This window comes from Nelumbo nucifera, chromosome 8 (genome assembly GCF_055504915.1).
Source record: "Nelumbo nucifera cultivar China Antique chromosome 8, China Antique-T2T, whole genome shotgun sequence".
NCBI classification, from domain to species: domain Eukaryota; kingdom Viridiplantae; phylum Streptophyta; class Magnoliopsida; order Proteales; family Nelumbonaceae; genus Nelumbo; species Nelumbo nucifera.
The window spans coordinates 49,617,010-49,631,547 of NC_142656.1; the positions used below are offsets into that span (position 1 = coordinate 49,617,010).

Below are 14,538 nucleotides of genomic sequence, written 5' to 3' on the forward strand. Positions count from 1 at the left end.
ATGGGGCGAATTCTGAGATAGATTAGGGTCTTACCCTACCCACTCAGAGAGTCCAGATCTGAATGTGATTCAGATTTAGAAACCTCCTAATGAGATTAGGAGAAAGCTAATCTAATCTGTAGATAAGATAAGGGTTTATCCCTATCACCTAAAGAGAGATCTTATCCAAATATGATTTGGATAAGCAGCTCCTAATTGGATTAGGAGCTGATCTTTTAGGTTAACAAAAGAAGGGGGCGGCAGCCTAAGAAAGAAACACAGATTTGATTCTCTTCAGAGCTATGAAAAATCACAGAAAGAGAGATTTCTGCACCCTGTGATTCTCTCCTGTCGCCTCCTTCCTGCCGCCGCCATTGCCTTTAGTTCGATCTCCAGTTCTTGGGAGAAATCAAGATTTGATCTTGATTCCAATCTTTTGAGGAAAAGATTGGTGGAAGCTGTACTCACAAGCCATCTAGTTGATTCTTGCGAAGGGTCAAGTTCTTTTGGAAGAACATTGTTGATTCTGCTCCATCCTGCACTGCGCCATCTTCAGTGGGAGCAGATTTTGGATCCTTCCTTGGGCGTGAACACCTCCATTGGGAGATATTGATTCTCTGTATCAGGTATATCCTCCCTCCTACTTCTTTTGGTTCAGATCTGATTTGGTTCTTGATTCAAGATTGATCATTGAAAATATGTTTTCTGAAATAGGGAATTCGATTCCCTACAAAGATGGGAGAAATTTTTTTTGAAATTCGCCCTATCCATTCCGCAAGATTTGGGCGTCCATGTGATGGATATCCCATCCCTTCACTCAGAACTTCTAGCTGTAAGTTCGTTGTCTCATAGTATTCTTTTTTTAATAAATATAAACTCTATATATGAAATAAGGGTTTCTATTAAATAAAAATGAGAGAGAAATGAGGAGGGATGGCTTCTTAGGCTTTGAATTTTAAGTAGTTATAAGCAAGCAATACTGATGCATATCTATATGTGATTTTTTTTTTATCATTTGTTGAAACATCATTGAATATTCCCAAAGATTTTAGAATCATTCCAAAATTTCTATTTTTTTAAAGAAGTAATGTGTTATAAATGAAAAAGAGAATGAAAATGAAAGTTCTCTATGATAATAAAACTTGAAAAAAAAAACTATAAGATATGAAACTTTGTCAATCAATTAATGATTCAAGAATCTACAAATTCCACTTAGTATATATATATATATACTAAGTCATGGATATAAAAAATCATGCCGTTCTTAAAGAAATACATTTGACCAATATATCTAGGAAATAAATTCTAATTAGCTTAAATAGCCAAAACCAGATTGGTGATTAACTGATGCTATAGAGGCTTAGTCAAGCTCACCAAATAAAAGGTTTACCAAATTCCATCGGTTACAATCCAATGTCCAATTACCACCATGCCAATGTTGAACAATATGGATATAACACAAGTATGTTAGATAGTGTATGCCCTTAGTTCCAATCAAATTAATGTACACCGAGTTTTATGTAATAATAAAATCAGTTCATAATTATTTTATGTTCAGATTGATATGTTTTTTGTGAATTACCCCTTAAATTGGACACCTATGAGACTTGTCTTTGTTTACAAAGTTCTCAGCCATTGGATAAATTGACACAGTTGACACTGATGTACTATCAAAATGGTGGAGCAACTTGTCTCAGTTATTGGGGTTAAGCCTCAAGTATAGTCAGTGGGTGTTTATAAGAAACACTAAACATAGACCAATTTTCAATTATGCCTTGGACCTTAGAGATAGATGGTTGCACTTAACCCCAAACTTGATCATAGCATTGCACTAGGTCTTGGACTAGGGAATGTTGGAGCAGTTTAAGATATTACCTGAGTGGGTGATCATTGTGATAGGATCAACCCATTTTTCAGATAAAGTGAATATTAGGGTTTACACTCTCTTTGATGGAAACCTAAAGCTATCAAAAACGGATTTCAATTGTTTTGAAATCTCCTTGCAAAATGTTGTTATATTTATATTATTTTATTTTATGAAAAATGTTTGCAAAAGGTTTTAATTTCGGAATCCATTTGAGTAGAGAGTGTGACAACGCATTTTGCAGGGAAGAGGTCCTTCTCTGTGAGTAGTATTTTGATTATTTAGGGTTGAGAGGTTAAGGGCAAGAGACCATTATAGGGCTGAAACTTGATGGGCTTAATCTTATATCAATCCATTATACTTGGGCTTCATAAGGTGGTTGAAACCAAGGGTCACTTAGACTTAAGTTTTGGGCCCATATAGGGGTGGCACCGAATCGAGCTTTTCACGAGCTGCTCGAGCTTGGCTCGGCTTGGTTTTAACTGAGCTTCGAGTCGAGCTCGAGCCCAATTTACAGGCTTGATTAATAGACGAGCTGAGCTCGAATATATATATATATATATATATATATATATATATATATATATATATATACACTCGATTAGTAAACGAGCCGAGCTCGAATGTATATATATAAAAAAAATTATAGAAAATAATATATATAATAAAAATATTATAATTCTTATTTTTTTAAATATCAAATAAAAAAATATTTTTATATACAATTTTTTATTTTTATAAAATATTTTTCCTCAAATTGAGCTCAAGCTGAGTCGAGCTCGAACTTATGAGTTTTTGACTCGAGCCGAGATCGAGCTCAATGTTCTAGCTCGAACCGAGCTTGAGCTCGAGCCTTATACAACCTTGGTGAGCCTAGCTCGAGCCTCATACTATTCTGCTCGGCTTGGCTCAAATCCACCCCTAAGCCCATATTAAGCCCAATTTGATTGGCTTAGGGGTTCACTACCTTTGTGCAATGAAATTTGGCCTATGTGTTTCCAGACATGGGCTGAACCAATATGGATTGATATGAGACCTTTGTGGGTCCCACACCATACATTATTCAGGCCTATGAGCCTTGCAATAGTAAGACTAATTAAACTAGTCACATCACAACTAAGTTGTCATGTGATGTTGATTGAATATGGGTATGTATATAGGTTTGGACCTCCATAGTATTAGTGTAATTAGAGACCTAACTCAAATCTGATTTAGATTAGTCCTAATTACATTAGGAAAGAGGGCTATATATAGAGACAAGAGGGAGAGGTCGACCTACACTATTTTAGACACTTTTGCACTCTCTCACTTCTCTCTTGCTTCCCATAAACCCTAGTTTGAACCAACCAAGGAAGAGACAGTTCTTCCATCATTCTCTGCTGTGTTTTTGAAGAAAAACATCAGATTTGAAGTGGTTCTCACAGCTGCATTAATCCTAACTCGTTGGAGATCAAAATCAGTTGAAGGATTGTTGTAGGATTGACCTTAAGTTCTAGCTGCGCCATCTTCAGTTGGGAGGCCGATCTAGGTCTGAGTTTTGGGCATGGAACTACCACCCTGGGAGCTGCAAATTGTGGACTCCATATCAGGTACGCTCAAATTATTTTTGGTGTTCAAATCTGGCCCAATACAGTGTTATATCGATCCTAAGGAAATTTAATTTTCGAGTTCTGAGAAACGGTTCTCGGTTTTGGGCTGTTTTTTTTTTTTTTTTGAAATTCGGCCATCAACCCTAGCTGGTTCAGCTATGAAACAATTACGTTTCAGTCCATTCAACAAAGTATGTTGTTAAAGGGATAAAACCCAAGAAATATGAAGAACAAAAAAACTAAAGGGCGATGCAGAATTGTATAAAGTTGTTATTCTTATAATAGTAAATGTAGAGAACACTGATGTGGGCCCCACAGCTATTGTCCCACTGTGTTCGTAGGGTAGAAGATGTTCTAGTCTGCCTAGGGTTAGCTATTGGTCATTTAGTTGTTTCAGTTGTTATTTATTTCAGTCTTATTTTTTGCTCTATTTGTTATGTAAAGACTAAGGGCAGATCTGTCCTTTCCATGTAATGAGCATAACCTATAAATATTATTTAAAGTGGCGGCGGTAGAACATTAAGCTTCTGCTCCTCCTTTCAACTCTTGTGTTCTTCTTATTTTCGATCCTGAAATCCATTAGGGTTCAAGACTGATAACAGTCCTGAACTTCTACTTGGTATCAGAGCTAGGGTTTCTCATGTGAGTCTAGTCCAGCCGACCACATGAGAACCATCTAAGGCTGGAAGCTGAGATAGCAGAGTTCGTTGATTGGTTCTTGGAGATCTCCAGAGGATTAGCAGCTGTTTGAAGAAGTGCCACAGTTGCAGCGAGTTGGTGATCAGGAAGAATCTGAGAAGGCTAGGGTTCGGGTAACCTTGGTAGGCAGCGAACTGAATCCTATTGTAAGTCCTTTATTTTCTGAGATAAGTAATATCAGAGAAGGTAGGTTGGACCTATCCAGCAAGGGTGGCTGAACCACTCTAGGGTTTTATCTCTCTATTCTCTAGGGTTTTGTCTTATCCTTGCGGCAAACCCTAGTATTGGACTGAACCTTGTGATCTTATCCCTGCGGCAAACCCTAATAGTTCTCCTCAACATTGATCAGTTTTAGGGTTTCATATTAACCCTAATACAAACCTTATCTGTACGGTACTGTCTGGAGTGTACGGCCTTTAGGACTGATTAAAACCTCAAATTGGCTTCAGCATATCAGATTACTGTTTTTCAGTTTTCTCTTGGGGTTTTGAACACTTCTAAAGGGGTGAAAACAGTTCGGACTGTTGCTGTTGTGTGTGGTTATTGATTTCAGATCAGTTTTATACATGTTTCATGCACATCTACTGTGAGTACAGATTGGTTCTATACTGTTTTTGTGATTGTGGTTGGTAGTCCTAGTGCTGGTTTTGACTGTAGTAACCTAATTTTGAGACTTCTGGTTCTTGACCGAAATGGAGTTTAAGAATCAGGCAGAAGGCAGTTGTGGGAACAGCAGTTATGGTGGTGGTTCTGAGACAGGTTTTCAGATTACAACCGTAAAGTTTGATGGATCAAACTATTTGGAATGGGCCCAATCAGCCATGATGGCTATTGGGGGAAGGGGCAAAGTAGGGTATCTCTTGGGAGATGTGGCAGAACCTTCCAAGGGAGACCCTATGTATACCAAGTGGATCCAAGAAAACTACTTGGTTATGACATGGCTCTTCAATTCTATGCAGCCCCATATCAGCCGAAATTACTTATGGGCAAAGACAGCCAAGGAGATATGGAATGTGATGAAAGAGACTTACTCCCAACCCCTTAATGTTGCCAGAGCATATGAATTGAAATGTGAGGTGAATTCCCTTAAACAAGGAGAGAAACCGGTGTCGGTCTACTTCTCTACCTTGAAGTCCCTGTGGCATGAGATTGATCACTTAGAGACTCTTGAGTGGGAGAATCCCAAAGATGCTGAAATACATAGAAAGCACATCGAGACAAACAGAGTGTTTGAGTTCCTGGCAGGACTGAATTCAGAATATGATATTGTGAGGCAGCAGATTTTGACCAGAGATAGTGTGATCCTCTCTCAGGCATACTCCTTAGTGCATAGTGAAGAGACCAGGAAGAAAGTCATGATGCAACCTCAGCCGCTTACACCTGCCTTGGTAACTGTCAAACCCAAAACAGAGGGTGATACAGAGAGGGACAGAAAGAAGATAAAAGGGATGTGGTGTGTGAGCATTGCAAGAAACCTAAACACACAAAAGAAACATGTTGGAAGCTGCATCCCCATTTGGTCCCGGCAAAGTTGAGAAATAAAAAGGGTAATGCTCATGTGGCTATGACTACTGATTCAGCATCCTCTGGCACAAGAGGCACACCATTAGAGACCTTAGCTGCAGTTCGGGCTGCTCTAATACAATTGGAGAAGGAAGTTGGCAGTTCAGCTCAATTACCGCAGTCATCGTCAGCCCCGGCCACATCGGCCTTTGCACACTCAGGTACTCGAGCCTTAGCCTACCATGCCTCCGCTCCAGGTACTACTGAACCTTGTTGGGTAATAGATTCAGGTGCATCCGACCATATGACTAGCTTGCCCTCTTTGTTTACTACTTATTACTTGTCCTTTGGAAGGGCTAAAGTATCTATAGCTGATGGCTCTCTTGTCCCTATTTCTGGCAAGGGTGACATCAAACTGTCGGATACTATATCCTTGTCCTCTATCTTGCATGTTCCTAAACTGGATACTAACCTCCTTTCCGTTAGTAGTATTACCAAACATTTGAACTGCTCAGTGACTCTCTTTCCTGACCGATGTGTTTTTCAGGACCTGGAGACGAAGAAGGTAATTGGGACTGGCCGTGAGACGAATGGGATCTATCTGCTCGGGGAGAGTTCTCGTCGGGGAGAGTCAGTGGATAAGAAGCTACTTGTTTCTCAGGTTGTGAGTCCGATTATGCTTTGGCATAACCGATTGGGTCATTTATCTTTTCGGTCCTTGAAGAGTCTGTTTCCTACTTTGTTTGAGTTTGTTGAGTCATCTCAGTTGAAGTGTGAAAGTTGTGAGTTTGCTAAACATTGTAGAAACTCTTATTCATTGAGTAATAAAAGGAGTAATAGTTCTTTTGATATTGTGCATACTGATGTTTGAGGGCCATATCACATTCCTTCTATGGGTGGGTACAGGTATTTTTTGTTATTTGTTGATGATCACACCCGGTTTTCTTGGGTTTATCTTATGCGTTCACAAGATGAGGTGCCTGCCCTGACCCAAAACTTCCACCAAATGATCCTAACCCAGTTTGATGCCAGGATCAAAGTGGTTAGATCTGATAATGCAAAGGAATACTTTGCTAAGCCATTGGCATTGTACCTCCTTAATCATGGGTTATCCACCAGAGCACTTGCCCTCATACACCTCAGTAGAATGGGGTTGCAGAAAGGAAGAATAGGCACATCTTGGAGGTGGCTAGAAGTATTATGTTTACCTCCAATGTCCCTATTCGCTTCTGGGGTGATGCTATCCTTACGGCGGTATATCTTATTAATCGGATTCCTTCCCGGGTTCTTGATATGAAACCTCCTTTTTCCCTTCTATACCCCAGTGAGGAGTTGTTCACTATTCCCCTCAAGACATTTGGTTGTACCTGTTTTGTTCAGCTTCTCGGTCCCCATCACTCCAAGTTTGAACCCAAGGCCTCCAAATGCATCTTTCTTGGTTATGCACAAACTCAAAAGGGTTATTGTTGTTATGATCCTGTCTCAGGGAAGAAGTTTGTATCCATGGATGTCACTTTCTTTGAGGAGACACCCTATTATTCTCGGGTCTCTCCTCAGGGGGAGAGTAGTGAGCGTGGAGATTTGGGTCGTGGAGATTTGGGTCCTTTTCTTCAGGGGGAGTGCAGTGAGGACAGGGTTAATACTTTTGGGGCTGTTCCCTTACCTATTCCAGTTGGTGATGAGGGCTGCAGTAGTGAGGGTGGTCAGAGGGATCGGGAGTTGAGAGTCTATCACAGGCGATGCAGGCAGGTTGATCCCGGTCATCAGTAGTCCCGGCCAGCTCCAACCTCTTTTGCGGCTCCAAGTCCAGATATTACAGTCCCAGGGCCCACAGAGACTCCTTCCATTGTTGCTACCTCACCCCCTGCAGATGACCTTGACTTTCCCATTGCCCTCCGTAAAGGAAAACGGCATTGCACCACATCTACAGCCCACTGCATCTCCTAGTTTTTGTCCTATGATCGCCTATCTCCCTCCTACAGGTCCTATCTCACCTCCGTTGTTGATGTCCCTATTCCGAGAACAGTGCAGGAATCCCTATCAGTCCCGGAGTGGAGAGGTGCAATGCAAGTTGAAATGGATGCCCTATTGAAAAATAATACCTGGGAGCTAGTTGACTTGCCCAAAGGAAAGAAACCAGTTGGATGCAGGTGGGTATTTACTGTGAAGCACAATGCGGATGGTTCCATTGAGAGGTACAAAGCTCGGCTAGTTGCAAAAGGGTTCACACAGACTTATGGTATAGATTACTTGGAGACATTTGCCCCGGTAGCCAAGATGACCACCATTCGGGTTCTATTATCTCTTGCAGCAAGCTACACTTGGCCTTTGTACCAAATGGATGTTAAGAATGCCTTCTTGAATGGGGACTTGCAGGAAGAGGTTTACATGCAGTTGCCTCCTGGATTCTATGATATAGAGACAGGTAAGAAGGTCTGCCGGCTTAATAAGGCATTGTATGGTTTGAAGCAGTCACCTAGAGCTTGGTTCGACAGATTCAGACTAGCCCTTGGGAAGTTCGGTTATGTACAGGCCCAATCAGATCATACACTGTTCATCAAGAGGGTGGAGTCGTCACTGACACTACTTGCAGTATATGTTGATGATATTGTGGTGATAGGAAATGACAACCATGAGATTGAGTCCCTCAAACAGCTCCTTCATCAAGAGTTTGAGGTGAAAGATCTGGGTACACTATGGTATTTTTTGGGTATTGAGTCTCTCAGAGGAAATATGTTTTAGATCTCTTGGCTGAAACTGGAAAGCTGGGTGTCAAACCTGCAGATACACCCATTAAACAGAACCACAGGATTAGTGCAGAGAGTGGGGAGCTGCTTGAAGACAAAGTTATGTTCCAGCGGTTAGTGGGAAAGCTCCTATATCTATGCCTCACCCGGCCAGAAAGAATACTAGCATACTTGAAGAGATGCCCGGGTAGAGGTATACTGTTCAAGAACAATGACCACATGAAGGTGGAAGTTTATACGGATGCCGATTGGGCTGGGAGTGTTGATGACAGAAGGTCTACCACTGGATATTGTGCTCTTGTGGGAGGTAACCTGGTCTCTTGGAGGAGTAAGAAACAGAGTGTTGTCTCCCGATCCAGTGCTGAAGCTGAGTACAGGTCAATGGCTAATGGAGTGGCTGAAATTCTTTGGCTAAGATCACTACTTGGGGAGTTGGTATTGAGTATGAGAAGCCCCTGATGCTGTATTGTGATAATCAAGCGGCTATTAATATAGCACACAGCCCAGTGCAGCATGACAGGACTAAACATATTGAAGTTGATCGACACTTTGTACGAGAGAGGGTCTCATCACAAGAAGTGTGTCTCCCATACATCACCTCCAACATGCAACTGGCAGATATCCTCACCAAAGCTGTACCACGAAAGAAGCTAGAAGCAGATCTATCCAAGTTGGGAATGACAAACATTTATTCCCAACTTGAGGGGGAGTGTAGAGAACACTGATGTGGGCCCCACAGCTACGGTCCCACTGTGTTCGTAGGGTAGAAGATGTTCTAGTCTGCCTAGGGTTAGCTATTGGTCATTTAGTTGTTTCAGTTGTTATTTATTTCAGTCTTATTTTTTGCTCTATTTGTTATGTAAAGACTAAGGGCAAATCTGTCCTTTCCATGTAATGAGCATAACCTATAAATATTATTTAAAGTGGCGACGGCAGAACATTAAGCTTCTGCTCCTCCTTTCAACTCTTGTGTTCTATTGCTTCTCCTCCCTTTTCCTCTTTTTTCCTCTTACCTTTCTTCTTATTTTCGATCCTGAAATCCGTTAGGGTTCAAGACTGATAACAGTCCTGAACTTCTACTGTAAATATAAAACTACTTGCACTAGATTACAAGTCATATTGCATTCTAAGCTACTTTTCAGTTGTGTTGCTTGGTTGTCTTACATCTTGTAAATCATCTTTTCTATGTTTTCTTCAAATTATTCTTGAAAACTTTTTGATCTTTGGTATCTTATTGTAGCAGACTTCATGGTCATGTTGTTTTCATTCTTTATTTTGGTACCCCCTTTTTTGAATATCTTTCGTTATTAATCCAAAAAGAGACAGTTCCTATATAAACATAATTACCTCATAGAATATTGAAAATACTATACCTGATCCAACAGTAGACACATTGATGAAAGTAAGAAATTTAACCTAATTAGACCTAATACACATAAGTTGTCAGAGAGATCTTTGTAATCTTGCACAAAAATGGGTGAAAGCAAACAAATGATATACCTGAATTTTTATTCCTATCATATAATTGCATCTCCAATTTTTGAGAGGCCTTAGCCTTGCCATGGGCATTGTACACTTCAATCATGGTAGCGAAAGTAATGCTATCAGGTTTGCATTTCCTCTCCTTCATCGTCAAGAAGATTTCCTCCATCTTCTTTACATCCCCAGACTGGCCATAGGCATTGATGGCACAGTTAAAGAATGGAGTATCCAGAACTACATCAGAATTTTCTACTTGCCTCATGATTGAATCAACCCTCTTTATTAGACCAGCTTTAGTATACCCACTAATAAGAGAACAGTAAGTAATAGAATTAGGCTTCAAACCTTGGTGCTTCATTACTTGAAAGAAGTGCTCCATCTGTTTGATATTTCCCCCTTTTCCAAACATCTCAATAACTATGTTGAAAGTAACAATAGTAGGAGAAAAGAATCTTTTCCTCATAAACTCCAAAACCATCCCCATTTTCTCATACATGCCTGCTTTTCCATATGATCTGATTAGGATATTAAATGTCTTTATGTCTGGTGTAATCCCCATATGTTGGAACTCATCATACCACTCCTCCATCTTCTCAATCTGTCCAGCATTTCCATATGCCCAGATGAAAGAGTTTAGAGTGTAAATATCAGGCAGGCATTCACTATTCTCAATCATGTCCATCAGTGAGCTCTCCATCAGTTCAAACATCTCGGCCTTACCATATCCATCAATTATGGTATTATAGGTAACAGTGCAACACCTAATTCCCAAATATGACATCTCAGTGAGAATATGATCTATTAGATCAAAACGATGAAGTTTAGTGCAACACTTGATGAGGATTGAATATGTGTACACATCTGGTTTGCAATCAGAGACAGACTTCATATCATCTAAAGTACGAAATGCCTCATCTAGGAGACCGCTGAGGCCATAGGCACTCACAAGTGAAGTGTAAACGTCAACAGTGGGTTTGAGCCCTTCAGACAGCATGAACTCAAACAACAAGCTTGCCTGCTTTGGTTGTCTGCATTTCCCAAGCATCATTAATAGCTTTGTGTAAGTTTGGCATCTTGGTTGGTACCAATGTTGCTTACGAAGAAGCCCAAAAATCTGTGCATATCAAAAATATTTAATTTCAGAGATAACAGGAAACATGAAGGGTTCCTTTCTGAAAAAATTAATTTATAAGCCAGGACAATAAACAAATTTTCTAGCATTATGCTACTGGAAAATTAGCTTTACAATTCATAAATGACAACTCAATAGAACCATATACAACAAAACTCAAATTCAAACAGAAATTACTCCAGTTACATTCTTAAACTTCCATAAAATAAGAATCATTTTATAATTGAATATTTGAATTATATAATAGTAAAGGTCACCAATAATCTGTTAACAATTCTGCATAAAAACCATGCTATTTTAGTATGCAAACAATAAAGTTAATAAAGGAAAGAAAGAAGAAGAAAAGTAAGCAAATTGGATTCAGCCATGGACAGAAAAGGAATGTATTCATTGGTCAAATCTATGATGCAGCACCCAAGTATGGGCAGACCCACCTTCCCTCACAAGGTAGTTTAGGCATGGAAAGTGCCTTTTAAAGTTGCTTTCCTAGTCTGGACAGCAGCCCATAGGAAATGCCTCACCAAAGATAAGTTAACAAAGAGAGGTATTCCAATCTCCACCCCTAACTGCTCTTCATGCAATGCTACACTGGAAGATGCAGACCACTTTTCTTGCACTGCCTAGTGAGCAGGCATATTTAGAATCATCTCTTGGTTAGCTTGTCCAAGCTGGGTTTTTCCCAGTGAGTTTCCTTGGCGGATGCTGCACTGATGGCCTCTCTAGTAATGGAAAATTCATTTGGAGTATGTTCACAGATGTTTTTTGGTCTATTTGGATGGAGCGGAGTAGTAGAGTTTTTTATGGCAAATCCTCTCAAATAAATGAAGTAATACAAAAACATGTTAGAAAAAGTTCTCTTCGGAAAAAACATGAAATCTTTCAACTGATGCATTTTCTTTTGTAATTATCCTTTCACAGATCTTTCATGGAGAAGCTTCACCCCATGTACTGCATCTCAGTTTACAAAATCAATATAATATGCTTTTTCTCAAAAAAAAAAAAGAAAAGAAAACAAGAAGAAGAAAGAAAATTGCTGTAGGAACATATTCAGGAAAAATAAGATTGTGTGTAACATGGTTAAAAAGAAGGCAACCCAGTGCACAAGGCTCCTGCCAATGTGGCAGGATTTGAATTCTGGTGTAAGAACATCGATGCATGCAGCCTTACCCCTGTAGATACACAGAGAGGCTCTTTCTAAGATTTGAACTCTGATCATCCATGTCGCAATCGGAGCAACCTATCCATTCACCAAGGTTGTTTCCAAGCATGTGTGTAACATGGTTGGGCATGTGAATTCACAGAAACATTGAATTCAGACTTCAGAATAACAAGACAGTTGTAAGGAACTGAATCCAATGGATCTGGTATTCTTGCCAATTCAAAGAAATTAGTCAAACAAAACACTCTAGAAAAACATTGGACCCTAAAGAAATGTTGGCCTCAAGCAAGTGTTAACAGAAATGTAAACTTCTTATTCCTTTCCTCTTTATCTTTACTTGTTTGCCTATTGTAATTAGAAAACAACTGTCCAAAATAATCATACAAATTAATTTAATCTTATGTTGTATGGAGCAGAGTGTTGGACAGTTATGAAACAGCATGTCCAAAAGATGAGTCTGGCAGAAAGGCAAATTCCAGATGGATGAGTGGTAAAACTAGAAAGGACAGGGTTAGAAACAATCTGTTGCAAGTTGAAGGGGCTAGGGGTAGACCAGAAAGGACTTGGGTTGAAGTAGTTAAAATTGATTCAAGTGCCCACAATTTAACAATAGATATGGCATTAAAGAGAATGGAATGGCAAAACAGGATTCATGTTGCTGACCTCATGTGGTTAGGGTAAGACTTGGATGATGATAATGATGATGACATAGATAAAAAATGATTATGATGATGGGGTTAGAAATGAAGTCATATGAAGGAAAAGCTCCAGTAGGTGATAATGAAAGTAGATTGAGATGGTTTTGTCACATGCATAGAAGACCACGTACAGCACCTGCTAGGAAAAGTGATCTGTTACAAGTTGAAGGGACTAGATGATCTAGGAGCAGACTGAAAAGGACTTGGGTGGAAGTAATAAGAAATTATTTAATTTAACGATGGATATGACACTGGACAGAACAGAATGGCAAAACAGGACTCATGCAGTCAACTCCATATAGTTGGGATAAGGCTTAGATGATGATGTTGACATACAAACACTTACAGTTTTGCAAGAGTAAGAACCAATTTGTGTATCAGATCTCTAAAGTTTTTATGGTATCAGAGCTTTTCAACACATTGCAAAGTCTTTTCTCAATTTGATCCTTCTCTTACTACTAATTGGTTCCTTTATTCTTTAAATGTCATTACCTCCTTCATTCAGATACTTTGTTTTCAAAGTTCTGTTAGATCAACAGAACAGGTTAGTAATGAACAAGCTTTTGTTGGCTGGTGACAAGGGAAAAACAAAATTATGAATTGGTCTATCAATCAGGTCAGAATCAAAATTGTCAGTTTAAAGTTGGTAGAAACCAGAATTTCTCCTCTCAAGGTTGTGGTTTTCTACAAGTAGGAGAAATGCAATCAAACAATGAGTGACCAAATTTGTCAGTGGCAGCAAATGCAAAATCAAAATTGACAAAGTCGATCAGGACAACAGAGCAATGGAATTAAAATCATAAGAAATGAAACAGGTTCATGGAAGTACAAACTCATACTGAGGGAGATTGAAAGCTGGTGGAAGAGAGGAGTATAATTTATAGATGGACTCCAAGATCAACCAACAGCTTGGCATAGGCTAGCTAAGCAAGGAGAAACCAGGAGCCAGCTCAGTTGAGGCCTAACCGCCCAAGATGGGACTATGTAAACAGAACAAGGATAGGGCCTAACAGGGACTAGAAATTTAAGGGGTGTTTGTCAAATACATAAGAAGAAGGGACATATTGCTCTTGATTTCTATAGTTGCATTAAACACACTTCCAAAAAGGGAGAAGATTTCTCTTATTTTAGTAGATATGTTATTGTTTTTCAACTGTCAACCTCATTATTAATTGTGAAATAAAGAATGAGCTATATACAACAGCATGCTAAGATTCCTTCTTGTCCATCTAGATTCTGTTACCTAACCCCATTTTTATCAATCTAATTTCATCATTGTAATACTATTCAGATGGCTAACATTGCAGATAGTTTTCATAGCCTTCAGCCTTATAATGGTAGTGATAAAATCATGATTAGTGATAGTGGTACTTTGCATATTACTCAATGGGAGATGCTTCAAAAAAATAAAGCTGGAGACATTGATTTATTAATGTTTTATTAGTACCTAACTTGCAAAAGAATTTATTGTCTTTTGGATAATTAACAGGGGATAAGATTTGCATATTTGTGTTTTCTTTTCATGGCATTATTGGAAGGAGCAGAAATTGGGGGCATTCTGCGCACATACACTGGAGATAGAAGCATTTACTCTTTTCAAGCTTTATTTTCAAACCAATCTAGAAAGACTACATAGGATTTATGGCATCAGCAGCTTGGTTGTCCTCATCAGAAGATGGTTTTTTG

General features: G+C 39.3%; 1 protein-coding gene across 7 annotated transcripts in view; it reads right to left on the bottom strand.

Moving 5' to 3' along the window:
- The window catches only part of LOC104611708 (LOW protein: PPR containing protein), a 41,845-nt gene that overhangs the window by 25,455 nt on the left and 1,852 nt on the right, over window positions 1-14,538 (bottom strand). For all 7 annotated transcript variants that reach the window (XR_016079520.1, XR_016079521.1, XR_016079519.1 and 4 more), the window contains exon 2: window positions 9,882-10,977. Coding sequence is in view for 3 of the 7 variants with exons in the window: in XM_010278884.3 (XP_010277186.1) it covers window positions 9,882-10,977 (1,096 nt within the window). In the remaining 4 variants the exon portion in view is untranslated. The remainder of the gene's footprint in view (window positions 1-9,881; window positions 10,978-14,538) is intronic.